Source organism: Sminthopsis crassicaudata, chromosome 2 (assembly GCF_048593235.1).
Source record: "Sminthopsis crassicaudata isolate SCR6 chromosome 2, ASM4859323v1, whole genome shotgun sequence".
In the NCBI taxonomy this organism is placed as follows: Eukaryota; Metazoa; Chordata; class Mammalia; order Dasyuromorphia; family Dasyuridae; genus Sminthopsis; species Sminthopsis crassicaudata.
Window position 1 is genome coordinate 675,901,167 of NC_133618.1, and position 23,079 is coordinate 675,924,245.

At 51.6% G+C, this 23,079-nt stretch overlaps 1 protein-coding gene across 2 annotated transcripts in view; it reads left to right on the forward strand.

Moving 5' to 3' along the window:
- The first annotated feature begins 15,992 nt into the window (after positions 1-15,992).
- Positions 15,993-23,079, forward strand: part of DOCK1 (dedicator of cytokinesis 1) — a 465,334-nt gene continuing 458,247 nt past the window's right edge. The window contains exon 1 of one of the 2 annotated variants that reach the window (XM_074297159.1): positions 15,993-16,169. In XM_074297159.1, the coding sequence (XP_074153260.1) occupies positions 16,124-16,169 (46 nt within the window). In that variant the 5' untranslated portion in view covers positions 15,993-16,123. The remainder of the gene's footprint in view (positions 16,170-23,079) is intronic. The other variant, XM_074297160.1, reaches the window with a different exon arrangement.

Consider the following 23,079-nt stretch of genomic DNA (forward strand, 5'->3'; position numbering starts at 1 on the left):
AAGGGCTCCCTTGTAAGCAGGGGATATTATTGGAAAGTAGCCATGTGTAAAAAAGAAAGTATCGATAAAAGCATCAAGTCATCAAAAGAGCATCTCAATTTCTAGTCACCTTCTTGAGGAGAGGAGAATCAAGTCCTGGGGGATGGAGCATCCCGCTTGGGGATGAACTGGATGGAGGGGAGAAGGGAGGAGGAGGAAGAGGCTCCAGAGTTCACCTTTCCTAAGCAGGACGCTTACCCTGGCACCTTTGGGATGCCCATCAACTGGAGAACGGCTGAATGAGTTGTGTGTATGATTGGGATGGAATAATACTAAAAGAAATGATGAGCTCACTGATCTTAGAATGGCACAGAAAAATAAAAAACAAAATGAGCTGAACCAAGAGAACATTCTATACAGTAACAGCTTTATATTGCTTTAAGAACAACATTTTGACAAATTAAAAATAAAGGACGTATGAAGAAAGATGTTATCTGCTTCCCCGTACTAAGCAGCAGGTGCTAAGGAACTGAGCAGATCCGACTATGGACAATGCCATTTGGGAGAGCCATGGTCTTACAGAATTCTTGCTGATTATTTTCATTGGCTGGGGTGGGAGTGGGGTGGGAGTGGTGAAAGAAAAAGAGAGGAGGAAAAGAGAAGAGAAAATCAAAGATTCTCAAAATACATCGAAACGCCTGCTTTGGAAAAATCACTTTATTCAACATATTAAAATATTTAGAGGGAAGAACTCATCTTAAATTGGGTTCATGCAGAAGAGGAGTCATTTGCATGTGGTTAAAAAAATACACATGATTATAAAAATGAGGTGAGTCATAAGGATGAGATTGGAATGCTTCCAGCTGATCATGTGCAGGTCTTTTATACTCTGTAGATATAATTAAGGTAATTAGGGGAGCTCTCCCTGATATGTTGGGATGGGACATATCCTCTGAAGCTAAATATGCAACCTGGGGCCACAATTAGGAGATGGGTACAACCAGAAGCTCTGGTCACTCCCTCCAGTGCTCTAGCCTTTAACCTGTAACTGAGGGCTACTTTTAAGAACATTGACAGGGACACTAATGCACTGTTGGTGGAGTTGTGAACTGGCCTAACTATTCTGGAGAACAATTTGAAAAATGCCCAAAGTGCTTTAAATTATGCATATTCTTTGATGTAATAAAACATCAGTAGGCCTTTATCCCAAAGAGATCAAAGTAAAAGGGAAAGAATCTCTTATGTACAAAAATATTTATATCAGTGCGCGCACTCTCTCTCTCTCTCTCTCTCTCTCTCTCTCTCTCTCTCTCTCTCTCTCTCTCTCCTCTCTGTCTCTGTCTCTCTCCTCTCTCTGTCTCTGTCTCTCTGTTTCTCTCTCTCTCTCTCTCTCTCTCTCTCTCTCTCTCTCTCTCTCTCTCTCTCTCTCTCTCTCTCTCTCTCCTCTCTCTCTCTCTCTCTCTCAATCTCTCTCTCTCTCTCTCTCTCTCTCTCTCTCTCTCTCTCTCTCTTCTCTTCTCTTCTCTTCTCTCTCTCTCTCTCTCTCTCTCTCTCTCTCTCTCTCTCTCTCTCTCTCTCTCTCTCTCTCCTTTTTGTGGGGACAAAGAAAAAATTTGGAAGTTGATGTTCATCAATTGGGAAATGGCCAAACAAGTTGAAGTATAAGATACTTCATACGATGGTGATGGAATCCTGCTCTATCAGAAATTTTGAGCAGGTTTGTTTCAGAGAAACCTAGGAATACTTATATAAACTGATGAAAAATGAAGTGAGAAGAATCAGATCATTGTAGATAGAAACAGCTCTTTGTGGAGATGATGAATGGTGAATGACTTAGCTCTTCTAGTTAATGCAATGATTCAAGACAATTCTTTTTTTCCTCTTTTTTTTTTATTAAATATTTTTATTTTCAAAACACATAGATAATTTTCAACTTCACCCTTGCAAAACCGTGTGTTCCAATTTTTTTTCCTTCCTTCCCCTTACCCTCTAGATGGCAAGTAATCCAGTATATGTTAAACACGCTCAATTTTCCCATACATATTTCCACAATTATCACACTGCACACACAAAAAAAAATCAGATCAAAAAGGAAAAAAAATGAGAAAAAAAAACAAGAAGCAAGCAAGCAACATCAAAAAAAGGGTTGCAGTGATGGGTGTGGACGGCTCTCTTCATCACAAGATCATTGGAACTGGCCTCAATCATCTCATTGTTGAAGAGTCATGTTCATCACAATTGATCATAGTATAATCTTGCTATTGCCGGGTACAATGATCTCCTGGTTCTGCTCATTTTACTTAGCAGCAGTTCATGTAAGTCTCTCCAAATCTCTCCGAAATCATCCTGCTCATTGTTTCTTATAGAGCAATAATATTCCACAACATTCATATACCATAAATTATTCAGCCCTTCCCCAACTGATGGGCATCCATTCAAATTCAAGACAATTCTAAAGAACCCATGATGAAAAAGCTTTGTTTCCAGAGAAAGAACTAATGAATTCTGAGTGCATATTAAAGCATATTTTTCATTTTTTTATAAATATATTTTCTTTTTATTAAAATATATTTTTAAACTATTTTATTTTTCTCAATTACACATATAAGCAATTTTAGCATTCTTTTTTAAAATTTTGAGTTCCAAATTCTCTTTTCACTTCCTCTTCCCTAATTGAAAAGGCAAGCAATTTGATAGATTATAAATGTACAGTCATGTAAAACATATTTCCATATTAATCATATTGTGGAAACACATACAAACATCCATACTCACAACAACAACAAAAAATAAGGCAGCAAAGCTAAGGGGGACAGAAAGACTCATTTTCTTGAGTTCAAATCTCATCTTAGGCCAACTTTTTTATCTGTATAACCCTGGTTAAGTCACTTAATCCTGTTGGCCTGTTTCCTCATCTGTAAAATGACCTGGAAAAGGAAATGGCAAATCACTCCAGTTTCTCTGCCAAGAAAATCCCAAATAGAGTCATGAAGAGTTGGATGAAACTGAAACAACTAAACAAAAGAAAAATAAAGAAAGCAAAAATGTTTCTAAACAATAACCTTTGATGTGCATTAGGATTTCATCACTTCTTTCTCTGAGAAGACTTACATTTTTCATCACATGTTCTTCAGGACTGTCTTGGATTTGTATATTGCTGAGAATAGTTAGGTCATTTATAGTGGATCATCACACAATATTGATGTTACTGAATGCAATGTTCTCCTGATTCTGCTTACTTTACTTTACATCAGTTCCTGTAAAACTTTCCAAGTTTTTCTGAAATAATCCTGTTCACTATTTCTTATAACACAATAGAATTCCATCACAGTTATAGCGTTGTCACAGCTTGTCAGTCATTCTCCCAATTAATGGGCATCCCCTCACTTTCCAATTCTCTACCATCACAAATTGCTTCTATCAATAGTTTTGTACATATGGGTCCTTTTCCTCTAATCTCTTTGGTATACAGACTTAATAGTGGTATCAATGATTCAAAAAGACATCTACGGCTATATTGCCCTTTGGCCATAATTCCAAATTGTTCTCTATAATGGTTGAATTGGTTCATAACTCCACCAAACAGTGCATGTGTCCCAATTTTCCCACATCTCCTCTAACATGTGTCATTTTCCTTTTCTGTCATATTAGTAATTTTATAGATGAGGTGGTATCTCACAATTGTTTTAATTTGCATTTCTCTAATTAGTAATGGCGTATTTTTCATAAGACTATAGTTTCCATTTCTTCTGAAAATAGCTCATTCATGTCCTTTGACCTTTCATTATTTGAGGAACGACTTATCTTTCCATAAAATTGACTTAGTTCTCTATAAATTTGAGACATGAAGCTTTTATCAAAGAAACTTGCTGTAAGTCATTTCCTTTTCACTTCCCAGTCTTCTGTTTTCTGTCTAATCTTTGCTGCATTAGTTTTGTTTGTGGGGGGGAAAAAACAAACTTTTAATTCAGTGCAAACAAAATTATCCATTTTACCTCCCATAATGCTTTCTAGATATTGTCTGCTCATAAATCCTTCCCTTATCCATAGATCTGGCATGTATTCTGTATTTCCTGATTTGTTTATCGGACACATTCAGGCATACTGCAATTCGACTTTAACATGGTGATATAATTTTGGTCTTCCTCAAGATTGTGTAAGATGTTGGTCTATACCAAGATTCTGTCAAACTTCTTTCTAGTTTTCCAAGCACTTTTTGTTAAATAGTGAGTTCTTGTCTCCAAAATTTGGCTCTATGTGTTTGTCAAACACTGTATTACAATAGTTAATCACTACTGTATATTATATACCTAATCTATTTCACTGATCCACCATTTTGTTTCTTAGCCAGTACCAGAATGCTTTGCTGATTATTACTTTGTAATACAGTTTGAGTTCTAATAGGACCAAACCAGCTTCCCTTCAGATTTTTAAAAAATGTATTTCCCAGATTCCCCCTTCCTCTATTTCTTCCCCTTTATTTTTTCTACATCAGAAATTATGCTTTTACTTTAAATACTTTCTAATGATTTTCTTTTTTTAAAAAAAATGTATTTCCCTGTTTTGGCCAGCACAACATAAATGGGCTAGTGGTGGTTGAAAATAAGGAGATAGCTTGCTGATAATTCAACAGAGCCATTAATTTAGAGAAATCATGTTGCTTATATATCTTAAAACCATATGTTACTATGAAAAGCACTGTTCTGTGACGAGCCCTAGTTGCTGTTTTCTCTGATCTAAATCTTTGAAGCTTGTTAGTTTCTAGGGACATAATCTTATTTAAAGTTCACAATGCCCCAGTAATTGTGCTAGGACTTTATGTTTTCCCATGGTTTCAAGCTTAAATGCACTCTTGATTAATCTTAGGAGGAGGGGAACATCCCAGTTACCAAAGTTTCTAGCTTCCTAGGAGTTCTCTACATTTCCCCAGTTTCACATAAAGACAACATTTTACATTCATTTAAAAAGAAATTGAGTTCCAAGTTTTCTCTATCGCTCCTTCCAGAGGGATAGAGAATAGTTAAGTCATCCATAGTGGATCATCACACAATATTGATGTTATTGAACGCCATGTTCTCCTGTTCTGCTTACTTTACTTTGCCTCAGTTCCTGTAGATCTGAAGTTTTTCTGAAACCATCCTGCTCGTTATTTCTTTATTTCCCTCCCCCCGACTGTAAGCAAATTTATATATGTGTGCAGTTATGCAAAAATATATTTCCATATTGTGATGTAAAAGAAGATACAGACCCAATGTGGAGGAAAACCATAAAAAAAATCATTAAAAAAAAAAAACACAGGGAAGTGAAAAAATTCTTTCTCAGGAGGCAGATAACAGTTTTCATCCTGAGTCCTTTATTACCTTGATATTCTTGACCATTCATTCTTCCAGATGAATTTTGTTATTATTTCTTCTAGCTCTATAAAACTTTTTTTTAATATTTTGAATGATATGGCACTGAATAAATAAGTAAATTTGGGTAGAATCATCATTTTTGTTAAATTGGCCATCAGCAACTGATATTTTTCCAGTTATTTAAATTTGTCTTTATTTGTGTGAAAAAATGTTTTTTAGTTGTATTTATATAGTTCCTGGATTTGTCTCAGCAGGAAGACTTCCAAATATTTTATATAATCTATAATTATTTTAAATGGACTTTTCTCAGTTTCTTTATTTTTCTTGTTTTGTGTGTTTTTTTTCTAGTAAATTTCATTTTTTAGTATACATTGCTTTAATGAATCATGTTGGGAGAGAAAGGAGAGAGGGGAAAAAAAAACAGAAAAAAGAAGTAAATGTAGCATGTTTGATTTGCGTTCAGTCTCCTTAGTTCTTTTTCTGGATACAGATGGCATTCAAAAAGTCTTTTGGGATTGCCTTGGATCACTAAGCCACTGAGAAGAACCAAGTCTTTCATAGTTGATCATTGCACATTCTTTTCTTTTGCAACATAGCTAGCGTAGAAATGTATTTTGCATTATTTCATATGTATAATTAATATAACGTTATTGTCTTCTTAATGAATAGGAGAGGGGCAAGAGGAAGAAAGAGAGAAAATTTGGAAATCAAAATTTTTTAAAAGTTAAAAATAGTGATTTTTTAAAAAAAGAATATTGAAGGAGAAAGGCAAGGTGCTATGTGTGATTCAGTGAAAATTCAATCTACTGTTAGAAAAATAAAAGAGAGAAAGCTCAGTAGTATCTCTTCACCATGAAAAAGTTGTTAATTATTTGTTATTTTTAGTCCAGTTGTGTCTGTGCATCAAAAATAAAATGTGAAATGCTTAAATATTAGTATAAAAATAAACAATGTGAATACTCAAAAAAAAAATATTGATTATTGAGCAGCAAGAGTGTTCCACTTAGACCACTTCAATCTTACTTTACTTATCCTCTTGGCTTAGAACTCCAAAAGATCTTCCATGGACTTAACTTGGAAAGAGAAGCTCCGGAAGTTTTGGCGACTGCTTGCAAGTGCCAGCAGATGTTTGTCTAGGCAAGCTTGGTCACCCCATTGGCTTTTTGCTCTAAGTTCAAATGATCAAATAGTGATCCTGAGATGGGAGCTTCGGGCAGGGAGAGGATGGAAACCCTGGGGGCACTGATGGGGGCCAGGGACCAGTCAACAAATATTCCTTAACTTCCCACTATGTGTCAGGCACTTGGGATTCAGGGAGCCAAAGACCAGTCCCTGTTCTGGAGGAACTCACTGTCCAATGGGGGAGGCAATATGCAGATAATTAATTCATTGGGATAATCTCAGAGGGAAGGCTCTAAAATTCAGGATGGCTAGGGAAGGCTTTTTGCAGACAGTGGGGCTGCAGCCGAGGCTTGAAGGAAGCCAAAGAAACTGTCGTAGAGATGAGGAGAGCATCCCAAACATGGGGAGGTAATCAGAGAATATTGTCAGAGTCAGAAGGCTTGTTTGAGAAATGGGTCACACAGTATATTGAGGGGAGTCAGCTGTGAGAAGACTGGAAAGGTAGCAAGGGGTCAAGTTATGAGCAACTTTAAAGATAAATAGGATTTTTTTTTAAATTATAGCTTTTTATTGTCAAAACATACATGGGTAATTTTTCTTTTTAAAAATTTTTAAAATTAATTTTATAATTATAATTTTTTTGACAGTACATATACATGAGTAATTTTTTACATTATCCCTTGTACTCCCTTCTGTTCCGAATTTTCCCCTCCTTCCCTCCACCCCTTCCCCTAGATGGCAGGCAGTCCCATATATGTTAAATGTGTTATAATATATCCTAGATACAATATATGTGTGCAGAACCGAATTTCTTGTTGCACAGGAAGAATTGGATGCAGAAGGTAAAGATAACCTGGGAAGAAAAACAAAAGTGCATATAGTTTACACTCAATTCCCAGTGTTCCTTCTCTGAGTGTAATTGATTCTGTCCATCATTGATCAACTGGAACTGAATTAGATCTTCTCTATGTTGAAGAGGGCCTCATTGATCAGAACTGATCCTCATACAGTATTGTTGTTGAAGTGTCTAATGACCTCCTGGTCCTGCTCATTTCCCTCAGCATCAGTTCATGGGAGTCTCTCCAGGTCTCTCTGAAATCGTTCTGTTGGTCATTTCTTACAGAACAATTAAGAACCATAATTTATTCAGCCATTCTCCAGTTGATGGGCATCCATTCACAAACAAAGGACTTTATGTTTGGTCTCATTTGTTGAAGAGGACGATGGTAGGGCCCCTGCTTCAGGGAGATCAATGTTCTGTGTGAGAAATGATGAGATGGAGGCTGGCAGTGCTGGAGGAGAGAAGAACGGAGTCCTAGAGAGGTTAGGAGGATGCTGGGGAGGCTGGGAAGCTGAGGATGGCATTCAGGCAGTGAGGGAGGGGGCTTGGAGGGCAGAGACAAGGTCGGCGTAGTTTAAGTTAATGGGACGTCCGACACAGGCTGTCCCATAGGCAGTTGAAGATGTGAGACTGCGGGTCAGCAGAGGGTTTGGGCTGAAGGGATTTGAGCAAGGAGGTAACTGAATGGATGGGAGCCGACTAGGTCATTTAGAAAAGAGTAAGAGGGCCAAGAACAGAGCGTTGGTGAGGCTGGAGAAAAGAGATCAGCCTCAGTTGGATGATAAGGCTGGAGGCTGGATGGCGGAGTCTTAATTCCTAAGAATGAGAAGAAGGGAAGCAGAGGCCCCTGGTGCTTCTCAAGTAGTTTAGCCACAAAAGCGGGGAGAGGCGGGAGAAGAGCTACAGGGGAAGAACAGGATTGAGTGAGAGGTTTGATGGATGGAAGAGATGTGAAAGCGTCTGTAAGTCATAGGAAAGGAGCCAGTCGTCGGGGAGAGACTGAACATGTGACAGAAATAAAATGGCGACACACAGTAGGATCTGCCTTGCCCAAAAGGGCTGCTTTTTTTTTTTTTTTTTTTTACATGAAATAGATTTTTTTAATGAACAAAATTATTACAAAAGGAAGAAGAAGAAATAAATTGGGGAAAATCTCTGTTAACAAATCTGATCATTATGTGAGATTTCCAGATATGTAGAGAAGAAATATATAAAACCATGTTATTCCTCAGGAGATTTGTAAAGGATATAAACTAACATTTCCCTTAAATTCTTTTGAACTATTAACAACTACTTATAACATTATTACTAACCACTACGGATAAGAGAATTAACAATAAAAGCGATTCTGTGGATTCATTTAATACTTAAAAATACTTTTAAAAAAGAGAAGAGGCAGTATTGGGAGGATTGTAAAAAGAAGAACATCAATAGTCTCTTTATTGAGTTGTAAATTGACTCACCTCTTGGAGAAACCATTGGATGATATACTACAAAGTTTAATAGAATGCTTATATACCTTGGCAGAGGTATATAAGAGCAGTTTGTTGCCTATGGATCTATGCATTATAACGAAGGGCTGCTTCTTTACGGTAATGGAGGTGAAGGAGGGAAGGGCAGAAAGAAGATGCGAAATGAGGAGGGGGAGAGGAGAGAGGTCTCAGAGAATGGCCTCAGGTTTTTCAGAGAAATACGAGGGAAGGTTGTAGAGAGAAGGTGGAGGGAGAGCCACAAGGGGTTTGAGGAGGGATGAAGTATGATGCGGGAGAGAGTCTGCTCTGGAGGGGCAGGAGGCCTGCCTGGCAGTGGTGAGGGCCCGAGCTAGATCATGGGCCGATGGGTGTGTGATTTTCTCCAGTTTCATTCAGCTGCCCCTGAGTAGGAGGATTGTGGGAGTCCTTATCTTAGATGAGCATGATCTTCTATAGGGAAAGGGATTCAAGAGGAGAAGACAATGTTGGATGGAAGTAATTGGCCCAAAGATCATGTGGCAAAGGGAAATGGCTGAGCCAGAGCCCTGGTGAGAGCCTGGGAAAGAGCAGAGCAGGGTGCCTGAGTAAATGTTTAACCACCAGCTCTCTGAAGAGGGGAAAAGGGAGCTTTACATATGCTACATTTTGACATAAGTTTTTAAGGCCTAATTTATAGTCCACAAATGTAAATGCTCACCATAAAATGTAATCAGCTCTCTGGAACTGATAAGAGCTGGCTCCAGCACGGCATGGATGGAGGTCACAGAGAGGACAAAGAAGGAGATGGAATTAAATAAAGGAATGTCAAGGTCATAAACTTGATAACAAATGTGATGGAGGAATGGGCGCACTGGGGAGCAGTGGGAGGAATAGATCGTGGGAAATGGGAGGAGGAACTGGGAGGTCGGGGGCTTTGAAGCCCAGCGGTGTGAGGGTCAAGGCTGGGGAAGTGAGGAAGGCTGGGGCCTAGGGACTGAGGAGGAAAGGAGGGGTCCTGGAGGTCTGCAGACACCGGATACCTTGATTGGAGGATAAATGTGGATTGTGGTGCTCATTTTAGCCACGTCCAAATCTCTGTGATGCAGTTTGGGGTTTTCTTGGAGTGGCTGGCCATCTCCTCCTCCCTCCTATTTTACAGACAAAGAATGGAGAAGTGACTCACTTAGGGTCCCACAGCTAGTAAGTGCCAGATCTGACGTCAGGGCTCTGTGTCCCCGGGTCTGGAGCCCCGTGCATGGCCCCGCTCGGTGCCCCCCACAGGGCCTGAGTGACCTCAGAGGGACTACTGAGCGTGGGGGGCTGGAACAGGGTGTTCCACCTTCTAGCTCCCAGGGCCCAGATAACCGGCTTCTGCACCTTCCTCTCTCCTCCCTGGTGCTCCCTTTTCCTGCTTCCTCAGGCACGCACTGGCTAAATATATTCTTTGTGAGGTCAGGCTGTTCCCACTCAGCCCACGCAGAGCAGGTGGATGACTCTCCGAGTCAAGAAGCACTAGCTGAGCGCCTACTATGTGTCCAAGGCTGCCCTGCTTGCTGGCTGCCCTCCTGCCCTCCTTTGCTCACAGTCTCCCTCTCTGACCGCTGCTGGCCGACACTGGGGGCCAGGCCACAGCGTGTCCTCCTCTGTCTTCAGCCCAGAAGCTCCCAGAATGCCTGGCTTCAGTCCTGGGAGGGTCTGCTCTGAGTCCAGGACTCTGCTGCTGACTCTGGCTAGCTCTTGAGCAGGTTCCAAGGAGATCCTATTTGTAAAGCACTTAATACAGTGCCCGGCCCTTAGCCAGTCCTTGATTATGTCTGGAAGGGGACCAATGACATCACACCATTGGGGGGAAATAGTGGATGACTTGGATTTAAGGGGGGCGAGCTGCCCAGAGTTTTCAGTCCCTCTCCAAGCTCCTGACGAGGCTCTGGATGCAGTGGAGGACCATGGCTGGGACATCTGTCTGTGGCTGGGATGTCTGACCAGACTCTCTGTGTCCTACAGAGCCTCCACAGTCCACCAGAGCAGAGTGTTCTCCTGCATGGTAGGAAGTCTTCACAGGTTTGGAGCAGCCCTCCCCCTAAGTCACCAATAGGCTCGAGGCCTCTGGCTTACCCAAGCTGCTTTAGGCTGCTTGCGACGTGAGGTTTCTGCCTGTGCTACAGCTTCTTGGAGCTGCAGGTGAAAGTTGGGGGACAGGTGGCCACCAAGGGTGGATGAGGAGGGCTCAGGGGGCCTTCCCACCAGGGGTGCCGGTCCTCCCAGCACTCCCCAAACAGCTAGATACTTCATAAATGCTTGTTTTCCTCCCCAGGGCCAGCCCACCCTTCCCCGAGCCAGGCGGACTGTACAACGGAGAGGGGCCCGGCTCTGGCTCCCGAGTCTTAGCTTCCTCATCCTAAAGCGAGGGGGTCGGCCTTGATGGGGAATGAGGGCCCTTCCCGCTGCAGAGCTGTGGAGAATGCCGGGGAATCGGTGGGTGGGAAGTGCAGATTTGGGGCCCCGGGTTTGTTGATACTCTTTTCATTGCTTTCTTGTAAAAATCCAACGAGATCATGTCATTTTTTAACTTATTTTTTGTTTTTCTGAACTTTAGTGTGGATATTTCCACAAACAAGGAACAACGGAAAACTAGCACTGACCAGGAGGCGGGAATCCCGTCACAGTTTCTTTCCTATAGTATATACACTCCACTGCAGACTTGGGTCCAATGCGGTCTCTGGTCCCCTCCAAACTCTGCTACCACAATGTGCCCATGGGCCCTTTCGCCTTGGGAAGCACGGAGCTCTCAGTGGGGCCACGGGGAGGAAGGATGGGCACAAGGAGGGTTTCCGGCTGACCTCTGGGGCAGTCCAGACTTCAGAAGCAGCTTCCCGAGGCTCCTCTTTGAAAGATGTATCCTGAAGAGCCGCATCCCCCCACCCCATTTTTGGGAATCATTGTTGTGGGACAACAGGGCTCCTCTGGGACCTCTCACACTGTCTTCTTAAGGGTAAGATAACCCACTTTAAGCAACGTAACTAAAAAACAAAGGAGAACTCCCGGGGTGGGTGATGGGATTCTGGGGAGAGTGGACACCTAGGCCTACGGTTAATTTTCCCAGTCCATGGATGGGGGGAGATGGGACCAGGTGCTTCTTCCACGTTTCCCTCATCTCCCAGCCTTTTCGAGCTCGGTTTTCTCCCCTTTCTCTGAGGTTGCTGAAGCCAGAGTCTCCCAGCATTCCCTGGGGGACTCTGCACCAAGGGCCGGCCAAGGAAGAGGACGGCCAGTGCGGGAGCCCGTCATTCCCGGAGGCTCCTGGCTCTCTATGGACTTTAGGGAAGGACCCGGAGGCTCCGGCCCGCTCCCCTGGCTTTCAGTTCAGTCTCTCAGGATTCCTTCATTACTCCACGCCCTGCCAAGGTGCCTGGGCCCGGCCACGAGGCAGCGGAGAAGCTTCTGTTTTACTGGAGGAAGAGAACACACAGGAGGGAAAGTCCCAGAGGAAAGAATGGGCCGCCCCGGCCTTCGGGAGGATCCCCTCTGAGGAAGGGGCAGCCAGAGCCACGTGATGCACACTGCCAAAGGGAGGAATCCCAGGCCCGAGAGAACCTGGAGGCTCAGGAGGCTCCCATCCCTGGAGACTACAAAGAGCGGCCACACGCACCCGACATTAGCGTGCAGCAGGTCCAGGAAAGCCGCGCTGCCGTCTCTGCTGGGCCTCTGTCCCCCGCTGCCGGAGGCCCCCAGGGCCCCTAGCCGCTCTCCCTCGGGTCCTCCTCAGCGCAGCCGCCAGATTCAGTCCCAGAGGCCTGATCACGTCACCCCGCGCTCCAACGGGTCCCGATTTTCCTTGGGATCAGAAGAGAGCTCCATTCCTTTATTGTTTCCTTTATTAAGGTCCTACTGCGTGCAAAGACCCGCTCAAGCCTAGTTTTGGGGAAGGGGAAACGAAGGGCCGGCGAGGGGCGGCGCCTGACGGAAGGACCCGGACATCCGCAGCCACGGGGGCCCCCCCGCTTCCACCTCGGATGGTGGTCCGGGAGTCAGACTTCCTCGAAAGGCAGAAGGGGATCTCCTCAGGCCCCCGGCTCTAAATCGCTCTTTGCTTCCAGAAGAATCTCGTGACTCTGTTCCCCCTCCCCCCAAGCCCGGCTCCCCCTTTTGTCTTGGCAAGTTTTGCACAAAGAAGGCGCTGGCTGGATGCTCCCGGTGCTGGGCTGGTGGTCCGCAGCATGAGCTCCAACGGGCCGATGAGTGTCCGAGGCCGGCCGAGTCGTCCCTCAGTTTCCCCAGACGCCCGTGAGGGGCTTGGCTTGGAGCCGTCCAGGTCCCCCGCGCCACATCCCAGGAGCCTCCTCCCTCCGCAGTTTTTCCGGGAAGAGCACGGAAAATAGTCTCCTGGCTCCGAATCCTGGGCAGAGCCTCCCCGCCTCCCGGCCCAAGCAGGGACCCTGCCCTGAAGCCAGAGCCCGAGGCGGCTTGGACAGACCGAGGTCCGGGTGGAGCTCCCCCGGGGGCCGGAGACAATGACCTGGCCTGCCTCGAGTCCGGATGGAAGCTCAGGACTCCGCGCCCGGAGGGACCGACCCGGTCCTCCCAGCGCCTGCGAGCACAGGCTTCCCAAAGCTCCAAGGAGGCCTCCGGCCTGGGACCCTGGGCTCTCCCTGCTCGTGCAGGCTCAGACTTCAGGGATTTAAGGCAACGCAGGCCTCATTAGTGGCCAATCGGGCCCAGGAGAGCAGGGAGGCCTCTGAGGGAGGCAGTTCTGATTCTTATCTGGGCCGCAGAGAACGCTGCCCCAGGGGCCTGGAACTAATTAAGCTTCTTCCCATGGAAGGCGGTCTACAGGACTCCCCAGTCTCCACCCCCTCCTGGGGCTCCTGGCCTTCTACCTCCTCCTGGGGCTCCTGGCCTCCATCCCCTCCTGGGCTCCTGGCCTCCACCCCCTCCTGGGGCTCCTGGCCTCCATCCCCTCCTGGGGCTCCTGGCCTCCATCCCCTCCTGGGGCTCCTGGCCTCCACCTCCTCCAGAGCTCCTGACCTCCACCTCCTCCTGGGGCTCCTGGCCTCCACCCCCTCCTGGGGCTCCTGGCCTCCATCCCCTCCAGGGGCTCTTGGCCTCCACCCCCTCCAGGGGCTCTTGGCCTCCACCCCCTCCCGTTAGGCCATCACCCCTCTCTTTCTGAACAGCCGCACATCAGACTGGTTTTCTGGCCTTAGACCCCGGGGAAGGTTAAGGAGAGCGGCCCCGGGGGGCTGGACTAGCCCGGGTTAGAGTCAGTAAAGGTGTCCTCAGCCACTGGTTTTTCTGGAGCCTTTCCTTTGCTCCACCTCGGACCAGCTGCCCACGTCCCGTGACAGAATCTAGCCTTTCAAGGGTGGGAGTGGGGCAGGAGGGGGAGGGAGGGGGCGGCAGGAAGAGCACCCCCCCTGTAACTAAGTGCAGCGGGAGCCCCATCTTTCCTTGCTGGAAACTTCTTCCATAAATCTGGACAAAACTGGAAATAAGTGGGAGAGGACAGAGGCTCCGAGGCAGCCGGGCCGAGTCCCGGAACCAGCGGAGGGTGGGGGGAGAGGAGGGAGTCTAGGGCTGGAGAGAAGGCCGGGGAGGTCTGTTCCGAGGTGGATTTAAGTCAAGTCCTTCATTCACAAAATCGCTGGGCTTTCCTAAACCAGTTTTCTTATCTATCAGATAAGTCTGGATGAACAACTTCCCGCATTGTCTCCAATCCAATCATTGTTTGCCTTTCTAATTTCTGGGCCTCAAGTTCTGGATGCTTGAGGTAATCTCTCCCTGGGGCACCATTCCACCTTGAAATCTCTCCGGGCAGTCTCAGTTTGCCCATCTGTAAAATGGGCTGGGGCACTTGGTAGAGTGGGACCTTGGCAAGGCCCCTTCCCTGAGTCACGTCTTCCCATTTATGGGTCAGCCCAGCCTAGGGCAGCATCGTCCCCCAGGATTCAAAGGAGAGGATGTTGGCAAAGCATCAATCAGGAGGCGTCCTTGTTAGCTCCAAGGTGTCCCAGGGCTCGGCCCAAAGGAACTAATGTTTACAGAACGCCCTGAGCAGCCTCCAGAGACATTCCCCCACGGTGAAATGCGCATTTAGGGACGGAGGCGGGGTTATGGAGGAAAGCACCCCGAAGCTCAGGAAGGTGGGCTCCCAGCCCCATTTCTGCCCGTGCAGGCTGCGGGACTCTGGGTGGGCCTCTGGGTTCCAACAAGCTGGCTGGCCCGGCCGGCTCAGGGGGAGTCCGGAGGCACAGGATGCCTGGGTCCCCTCCAGCTTTCAGTCTGGCATCCCTGGGCCCGAGATCCAGGCCCACGAGGGCTTTCCCGCCCTCTGGGTGAGAGTGAGCCCACACACGCCCTACAGCGGGAGGCCACGCCCCGCCGTTCCCGATCTCTCAGGCCCAGGGCCCCGAGCGGCCCGGAGGTCAGAGTGGCCCCCGGCCTTTGGGTCTGACACCCCTTTTCCCTGGGAATTCCTGCAAAAGCCCGCTTGTATTTGGATCTGGGGCTGCTCACACTGTTAAAACAACCCGATCTCACGGTGCTGGCAGGTTTTGCCTCAAGTTTTGACCTCAGCTCCCCCCCTCTTCCCCCCCCCCCCCCCCCCCCCCCCCCCCCCGTCAGGGACCCCTGGGGACTGCCGCCTGGCCCCGGCGGCCCCGGCGCTCGCTCTGATCCCTTCTTGCTCCAGCGTTCACTGCCCGGCCGGTTCCATAGTTAGGAGCCGGAGCCGAAGTTCGGTTGTGTTGGACATGCCGGAGTTTTGGGGATCCGGAACCACCCCGAACCCCGCGTGGGCGGGCCCGGCGGAGGGGGCGGGGGTGCTCTCCCTCCCCAGCCGCGGGCCGGGGGGCGGGGCCCTTTCTGTCTCCCGGCCGGCTTCCCTTTTTGGGGCCCGAGGGGCTCGGGGCGGGTGACCCCGGGGCCCCCGGCAGCCCCGAGCCCGCAGGAGGCGGGCGCCCCCCTCTCGGGGCTGGCCTATGGCCAGTTCCGTTCCGCGGGAGTTTCCCCGGCCCGCGTCAGCGGCCGCCGGTGGAGCGCGGGGGCCCCGGGGAGGCTCCTTTTCCGCGGGGCGCCCGGCCTGGGGTCCCCTCCGGGTTTGAGGGCGGCGTTCGGCGCCCGCCGCCGGAGCCGCCTCAGTTTCCCTCCCCGGCGGCCCGGCCCCGCCGCCCCGGGCAGCCCAGACTCCGCCCGCTTGCCCGCCGCCGGCCCGGCCCCCGTGACGCCGCCTCCGCCCCAAACTTTTTCCTGCCCATCCCGGCGCGGCCGGCCTGGAATGGAAAATGGCGGCCTAGGAGCGGACCCCGCCGCCGGCCGGCCAGCCCGCGCGCCCGCACCCCGCCTATCCGGCCGCCCCGGCTATCCGGAGCCCGCGCACCATGAGCCGCTGGGTGCCCACCAAGCGCGAGGAGAAGTACGGCGTCGGTGAGTGAGCCGCCCCCCCCCCCTCCCCGCGCCCCCGATCACCCTCCCCGGCCCGGGGCGCCGCCGCCGCCCGCCCGCTCCTCGCCGGGCCCCCCGCCCGGCCCGCCACCCCCGGGCGGGACGGGGCCAAACTTCCCGGCTCCGCCCGGCCCGCCCGGCCCCGGCCCCGCAGCCGGAGCCCGAGCCCGAACCCGAGCCCGGGGCGGGCGGGAGTGGAGCGCGGGGGCGCGCCGGAGGAGGGGGCGCCCCGACCGGAGCGAGGGGGCACCCCCGTCCCCCTCCCCTCCCAGCCCTTTCTCTTCTTCCCTCCTTTTCTTCTTCCGTCCCTCCTTCCCTCCTTCCCCCGCCCGCCTGGAGCCTGTTGCTGTTGCTCCGGAGGGGGGAAGAGGGAGGAGGCGAGGGGGAAGAAAGAGGAGAAGGGGGAGGGGGCCGAGGGGAGGGAAGGAGGGAGAAAGGGAGGGGGGAAGGGAAGGGGGAAAGGGGCCCGGGCCGGGAGTCCCTGCGGGGCACCCGGTTTCCGCTTCGGAGCTCGTCCCGGGCCTCGCCCTCTGCTTCCCCCGGCCCCCCCCTCCGGCCCAAGCCCACCTCCGACCGGGGAGCTCCCCCCGCACCCCACGTGTCCGGCCACCCGCGCTGACTTATCTGGGCACATTGTGTGTGGGGGGGGGGGCCGAGGGTGGGTGCTGCCCCAGGGCACCCAGCGCTGAGGGGCTGAGCCGGCCCCTCCCCCTGTGCCAGCCCCGGGGTTCCCGGCCTGCCGCGTCCTCCCCACGCCCCCAACGTGTAAACACTTGCACGCCCTCGTCCTGGCACCCACTGACGGGGCACACGCGGGCTGGCACTGGGGCCGGGCTGCTTACCTGGCCCCTCCCTCCCGATCCGGCCGCTGCTCCCCGGTAACCGGGCCGGTGTGCCCCCTCCACTGCCAGGCGGGCGCCCTCCCAGAACGCCTCTTGTGCCCCCCCAAGGCCACTCTCTCTGAATGGGCTGGGCCAGGAGAGGGTTCTTCCGGCCAGATTTTCTTGGGTGAATTTGTAACCTTAGGGACCCCAGGTCTCCCCCTGAGGTTCAGGACCAGGGGGCCCTTCTGAGAGGGCAGCGCTCTGTGTGCGTCCTCCATCCCTGGCCTCTTCTCCCCTTCCGGGCTGCCAGCCGGGGGCTGAGGGAGCTGGGCTGGGCTGGGGGGACCCACTTGGCAGTGGGGGGTGGGCACTGGGAGCCCCAGGACTGTGGGAGCCTGAAACCCTGGCCAAGCAGAGGCTGGGGGGGCAGAGGCCGGGCCCGGGCTCCAGTCCCGCTACTGGCCCGCACCACCTGCGGGACCCTGGGCATTTTGTTGGCTGTGAAACCCCCTGGGGACAGGGAACTGAAGCTCCTGACTGCCAGTCGGTGCCCCCTCATCTTGCCTCGGCCCCTCCCTCCTGGCACAGCTGCCCTGCTCGGGCTGTCATCTCCTCCACTCTGATGCATTTTAAATGAACAAACCCCCTGCTCTGAGCCAGGCCCCGTTGGAGGGAAAATCTGGGCCAGGAGAGACCTCAGCGCTCCAGTCCTGTCCCCCGGGGATTAGTGGGCCATTGTGGCTGATCATTTGCCCTTTCTGCACCTCAGTCTGTAAAATGGGCAGTTGCTCTCCTATATACCTCATGAGGTGGCAGTTAGGCCCTGGGGAGCGTGTTGGTGGCCAGGCCTTGAGGTGTATCGAGGGAGAGGCCATCCGTGCCAGTCTGAGCGGGCACCGTGCCTGCTGCTACTGGTGCTCAGCCCTCCCTGGGACATGGCTCCCGCTCTCCCTTTCCTATCCTTGGGTTTCCTGAAGCTCAGCTCTGACCACCCTCACTCTTACGGGGCCTGTTCCTCACAGCGGTCCTCAAACTTTTTCAATAGGGGCCAGTTCACGGTCCCTCAGACTGTTGGAGGCCGGACTAGAGTAAAAACAAAAGCTCTCCCTCGGTCTCCGCCCCTCAGCCCATTTGCCATAACCCTCAGTGGCTGTGTCTGGCCCCCGGACCTTAGTTTGAGAACCCCTGGCTAGGAAGCAGCTCAACTCCAGCTTCAGCTGTATTTTCTTTCCTTCTCCCCCTCCTCCACCCAGTCCAGTCCCTCTGGCCTTCTTACTGCCCCTCTCCCTCCCCCCCCCCACCTCCTCCCTCCATCACCGCCCCCTTGTTCCCTCCACAACTGGCGGGCAGTTCCTGCTGCCGGAGCCTCTTCTGTCCCTCGGGCGGCTAGTGCTGCCCCTGCCCCAATAACCTTGGATTGTCTGTGCCAATGGACCTGAGTGAAGCCTCCCTGACTCCTCCCCTCGCCCCCAACTCCTTTTCTGTAATGGAGGGGCTGGGGACACAAAGCAGTGGTTGTGTGTGTGTGTGTGTGTGTGTGTGTGTGTGTGTGTGTGTGTGTGTGTGTGTAGGTAGAGGGGGCTCCTGGGAGCTGGAAAAACAGAAGCAGCCCCTGGTGCAGTGCTGGGAACAGTACAGGAGGCCCCGAAGTCAGGGAGGGGACTCAGGGGACTCACGCCTGGGCATCGGGGTGACTGGGTGTCCAGGGGAGCTGGGGAAAAGGTGCCTGGCTAGCCTGGCACCTGACTATCTCTGGGGCTGCCTGAGGTCATCATGCGTCTGGCTGCCCTGGGGGTGAAGCTCCTCGGTGACTGGCAGGATGGCGGAGGCCCCCCCAGGAAGGTGGAGGAGCTTGTGGGGCCTTTCAGGGGTCTTATGGCAGAGAATGTGCGTGGATCTGGGACTGTCCCATTGCTGGGAGAAAGGGCGTGCTTGGTGACCCCCGGAAGCAGGCGTGCAGGCTGCCGCCTCGGACCCTGCCTCTGCAGTCTGTCAGGAGGGCGGCTCCGGCAGATGGAGGAGAGGATTCTTAGTCTGAGAAACCAGCCGGCCGGTTCTGGGCTTCCTCACCGGGCGTCCATGAGAACTGCCCGTCAGCCCGGGGCCCAGAACAGAACAGGGCCCAGTGTCTTAGCTGCCGCCCCCCTCTGGAGAACCTCGACCCCTAGAGCTGGGGTTGTCAGAGAGGCGGTCGCGCTCCGTCGTTGGGGGCCCTTCTGGCTCTGGAGTCTTTGTTTTAATTTAGTTTTCAGCATTTATTTTTGTAAGATTTTTGAGTTGTACATTTTTTTTCTCTTCCCTTCCCTCCCCCTCCTCAAGACAGCAAGCAATCTGATACAGGTTATACAGGTACAATCATTTAATTTCATTTGAATAATTAGTTTTTTTTTTTTTTTTCGTGAAAGTTTTTTTTATTAAAACTTTATTTACAAAACAGATAATTTTTTAACATTGACCCTTGCATAGCCTCGTGTTTCAAATTCTCCCCTCCTTTTCCCCACCCTCTCCCCTAGCTGCCAGGTAGTCCCATACATGTTAAATATTTAAAATATATGTTAAATCCAGTATATGTGTACATATTTATACAATTATCTTGCACAAGAAAAATCAGATCAAGAAAGAAAAAACCGAGAAAGAAAATAAAATGCAAGCAATGTGCAGTCATATTAAACATATTTCCACATTAGTCATTCTGTGAAAGAAAAATCAGAACTAAAGGGAAAACCACAAGAAAGAAAGGAAAAGCAACCAAAAAAGCGTAATTGCTGTTCCGTAACCCCACGTGGCGGCTCCGCCGGTCTCTGGATGGGGATGGCGTCTTCCATCTCAAGTCCCTTGGAACCGTTTTGGATTTCTGTGCTGGAGAAGGGCCACGTCCATCGGAATTGGTCCTCATACAGCATTGTTGTTGAAGTGGATAATGATCTCCTGGTCCTGCTCACTTCCCTCAGCAGCAGTTCCGGGCAGTCTCTCCAGGCCTCTCTGTATTCCTCCTGCTGGTCATTTCTTACAGAGCAATAATATTCCATAACGTTTATAAACCACAACTTATTCAGTCATTCTCCGGCTGATGGGCATCCACATAGTTTCCAGTTTGTAGCCACCACAAAGAGGGCTGCTACACTTTTGCACACGTGGATCCCTTTCCCTCCTTTAGGATCCAGGCCCAGTAACACACTGCTGCTTCTGGGGGCATGCAGTCAGGCCGCCCTTTGGCCCTAGCTCCAAATCTGTCTCCAGAATGCCGGCTCTGGAGCCTTAGATGATTCCTCTCCATTGCTCTGCATACAGTAGGCACTTAATTAAAGTTAAATCCGAGAGCGAGTTCTTTGCTGTCATTCAGAGCTTCTCTTTCTTTTGGGATGGTCGCCTCTTAGAGAGCGGCCGGCCCAGGCCTCCCGATGTTCTGGCGCCTGCAGACAGGGTTTTTTTGGGTTCTAGTACCACTGAATTACAAAATATTACATTGACCATTCAGACTTGATTTGCAAGGACACATTTGTGTCCAGCTTGATGGCCTCTGGATGATGGAGGGGCCGGGCCTCCGTCCAGGCGGGAAAACCTCGGTGCAGACCTGGTCTCGTACACTCGCTCCATGTGTCCGAACACAAACACCCTCGCTGCATGATTCTGGCTAAGTCAGCGAGCTTGGGAGCGTTTCCCTCAGTTTCCTCATCTGCAGAACTGGGGTACTAGCGGCCCCCGGCCCCAGAGGGGATTCACGGGATAGAAAAAATGGGAGTCATTAGCGCCGACCCTTGAAGGCGACTTCTGTTTCCGTCCTAAAGTGCGTCTTCAAGGCTTAGGATGAGTCACTTGCGGGTCAGGCCGGGTGTTCTGCTGGTCCCCTTTGTCTTGGGGCCTCCCGCGGGCCCCTCTGGGTCTGTGGCTGGGTCCTGGGGATGATGGAAAAAGGCCCCAGTCCCCCCCCCCCCCCGGGTCCGGGGGTCCGCCAGGAGGTAGAAGGCTTCCCTTGCCAGTGTGCAGCTGGGCTCCGTGCCTAAGGAGCCCCCTTCCTCGCCCCCAGCCGGCCAGGCCCCGGAGAGGAAGGAAGGAAGGAAATCCTGCCACTGCTGGGGAGCGCAGAGACCTGCGGTCCTTGGGGAGAGGGTGTGCTGAGAACTGGCAGGGGCCCCCAGGCCTTCTCCTTCTCCCGGAAGGCTCCGCCCCTCCCCCCTGGCGGCCCCCAGGGTGCCATCTTTCCCTCCAGCCTGGTCCTCATCCCTCTCGCCTGGCTGTGCTGGAGACGCAGGGGATGCGGAGAGCCCTCTCTTAGGCTTGCTATCCCCTGGGGAAGGGACGGCTCCACACGTGGGGAGGACGCCAGGAGGCCGAGAGCTGCTCTTGCTCAGTCTGGGAGACTTTAGCCGGCCCCTGCCAGGGGGGAGTTGGATTCTTCCCTCTGCCCTGGGTTCAAATTCTGGCCCTGCTCCTTCCTGCCTGACCTTGCCCCCGGCCCTCCTGAAGGACAGCATTGGGAACGGGAAGGCCTGAAAGCTCCATTTTGGGTGTGAATCTGTGGTCCCGGAGCAGGGCGTGCGCCCGGCCTGCAGCAGCTTGCGCCAACGCACGGGGGCAGTGAGGAGTTTGGGGCACAAGGAGAGGCCCACGTGGCCCCTGGAACGTGGGGAGGGAGTCGGTCCCGGCAAGCCGCAGCCCGCTGTGGCCCCTGTTCTCAGAGGCCATCGAGCTGGGAGAGACGGGCTCTGGGGCTTATTTAGGAGGACTTTCTGGCCTCTGTCGGGGACGGTGAGCCCAGGCCAGCCCAGGCAGGGGCCAAGGACGGTCCTCTGAGACAGGTGGGCACGGCTGCTGCCTCCCAGCTGGCAGTGTGGGCACTGCATGTATACCTCGGGCGTCATGAGAAGAAGCCGGAGAGACTCTCAGTGGTCACATAGTGAGGCCGGGCCGCACAGAGGGACAGCCTGGAGTTTCCTCGAGGAGTTTGCAGTTTCACTCTATGGGGACAGTGTCCTCCCAGGGGAGAGCTGTCTCTCTGTCCCTCAGTCTGTCTGTCAATCTTTCTGCTCTGGCCTTCGGCTCCCTTGCAGAATTTCCCTGCAGGACCCACCCACCCCCTGCTCTGCTCTCGTGCGTGAGGATCTCATTGGATCCCATGGGCTCTGTCCCCCCTTGTGGGACACTGCACCTCTCAGCTCCCTCCGCCCCCATCCCGCCATTCCCAGAAGCCTCTGCTTTGGATGTCGGAGCCCTGTGGCTCTCCCAGGCCGGCTGTGGGGGGGTGGGGGGCCAGGGCTTCCTCCCGCCGGCCCCAGGAAGCCATCCCAGGAACCAGGAATCTTCTCCTTCTGGCTCTTGGCTCGGCTTTTTGATGTGGGATTGGGACGTAACAAGCGCCCTTTGTCCGGACACAGCCCGCTTTGTGAGTCCCAGGAAGTCAGATTCCTCCCTGACATCACGGCCGCAGCCAGGGACGGGGCAAAAGCAGAAAACAAACCCCCGCCTCGCGTGGGCCCACGGGCCGGCCAGCGTCCGGGGCCCTTCCCGCCACGGCCATTCTCAGCGGGAGCATTAATGTGGAGGGGCTCGGGGTCTGCATCTCCTCCCCTCGCTCTCTGCCCCCAAATGGGGGGGTACGGCTAGTGCCCAACCCCCTGGCTCCCCGTGCGGTGCCCGGCTCCTGCGGGCGCCTCCCCTCGGGCTGGCGGGGCACATTTTCTCTTAGGAACAGCCGGTCGCCAGTGCTTCTGGGCCAGGAGGTCACAGACAGAGCTGGGAGAGATCTTGGGAATTATCCAGGTCCATCCCTCCAGCTTACAGGGGGAAACTGAGTCTCAGTGATGTAAACTGCCTTGCAAAGTTCCAGAGCTGGTGGCAGTCACCGGCTTCCTCCTCCTGCTCCTTCCCCCTCCTCTTCTTCTTCCTCCCTCTCCTCTTTCCCTCCCATTCCTTCTCCTTTCCTCCTCTTCTTCTTCTTCCTCCCTCTCCTCTTTCCCTCCCATTCCTTCTCCTTTCCTCCTCTTCTTCTTCTTCCTCCCTCTCCTCTTTCCCTCCCATTCCTTCTCCTTTCCTCCTCTTCTTCTTTTTTCTCCCCCTCCCCTCCTTCT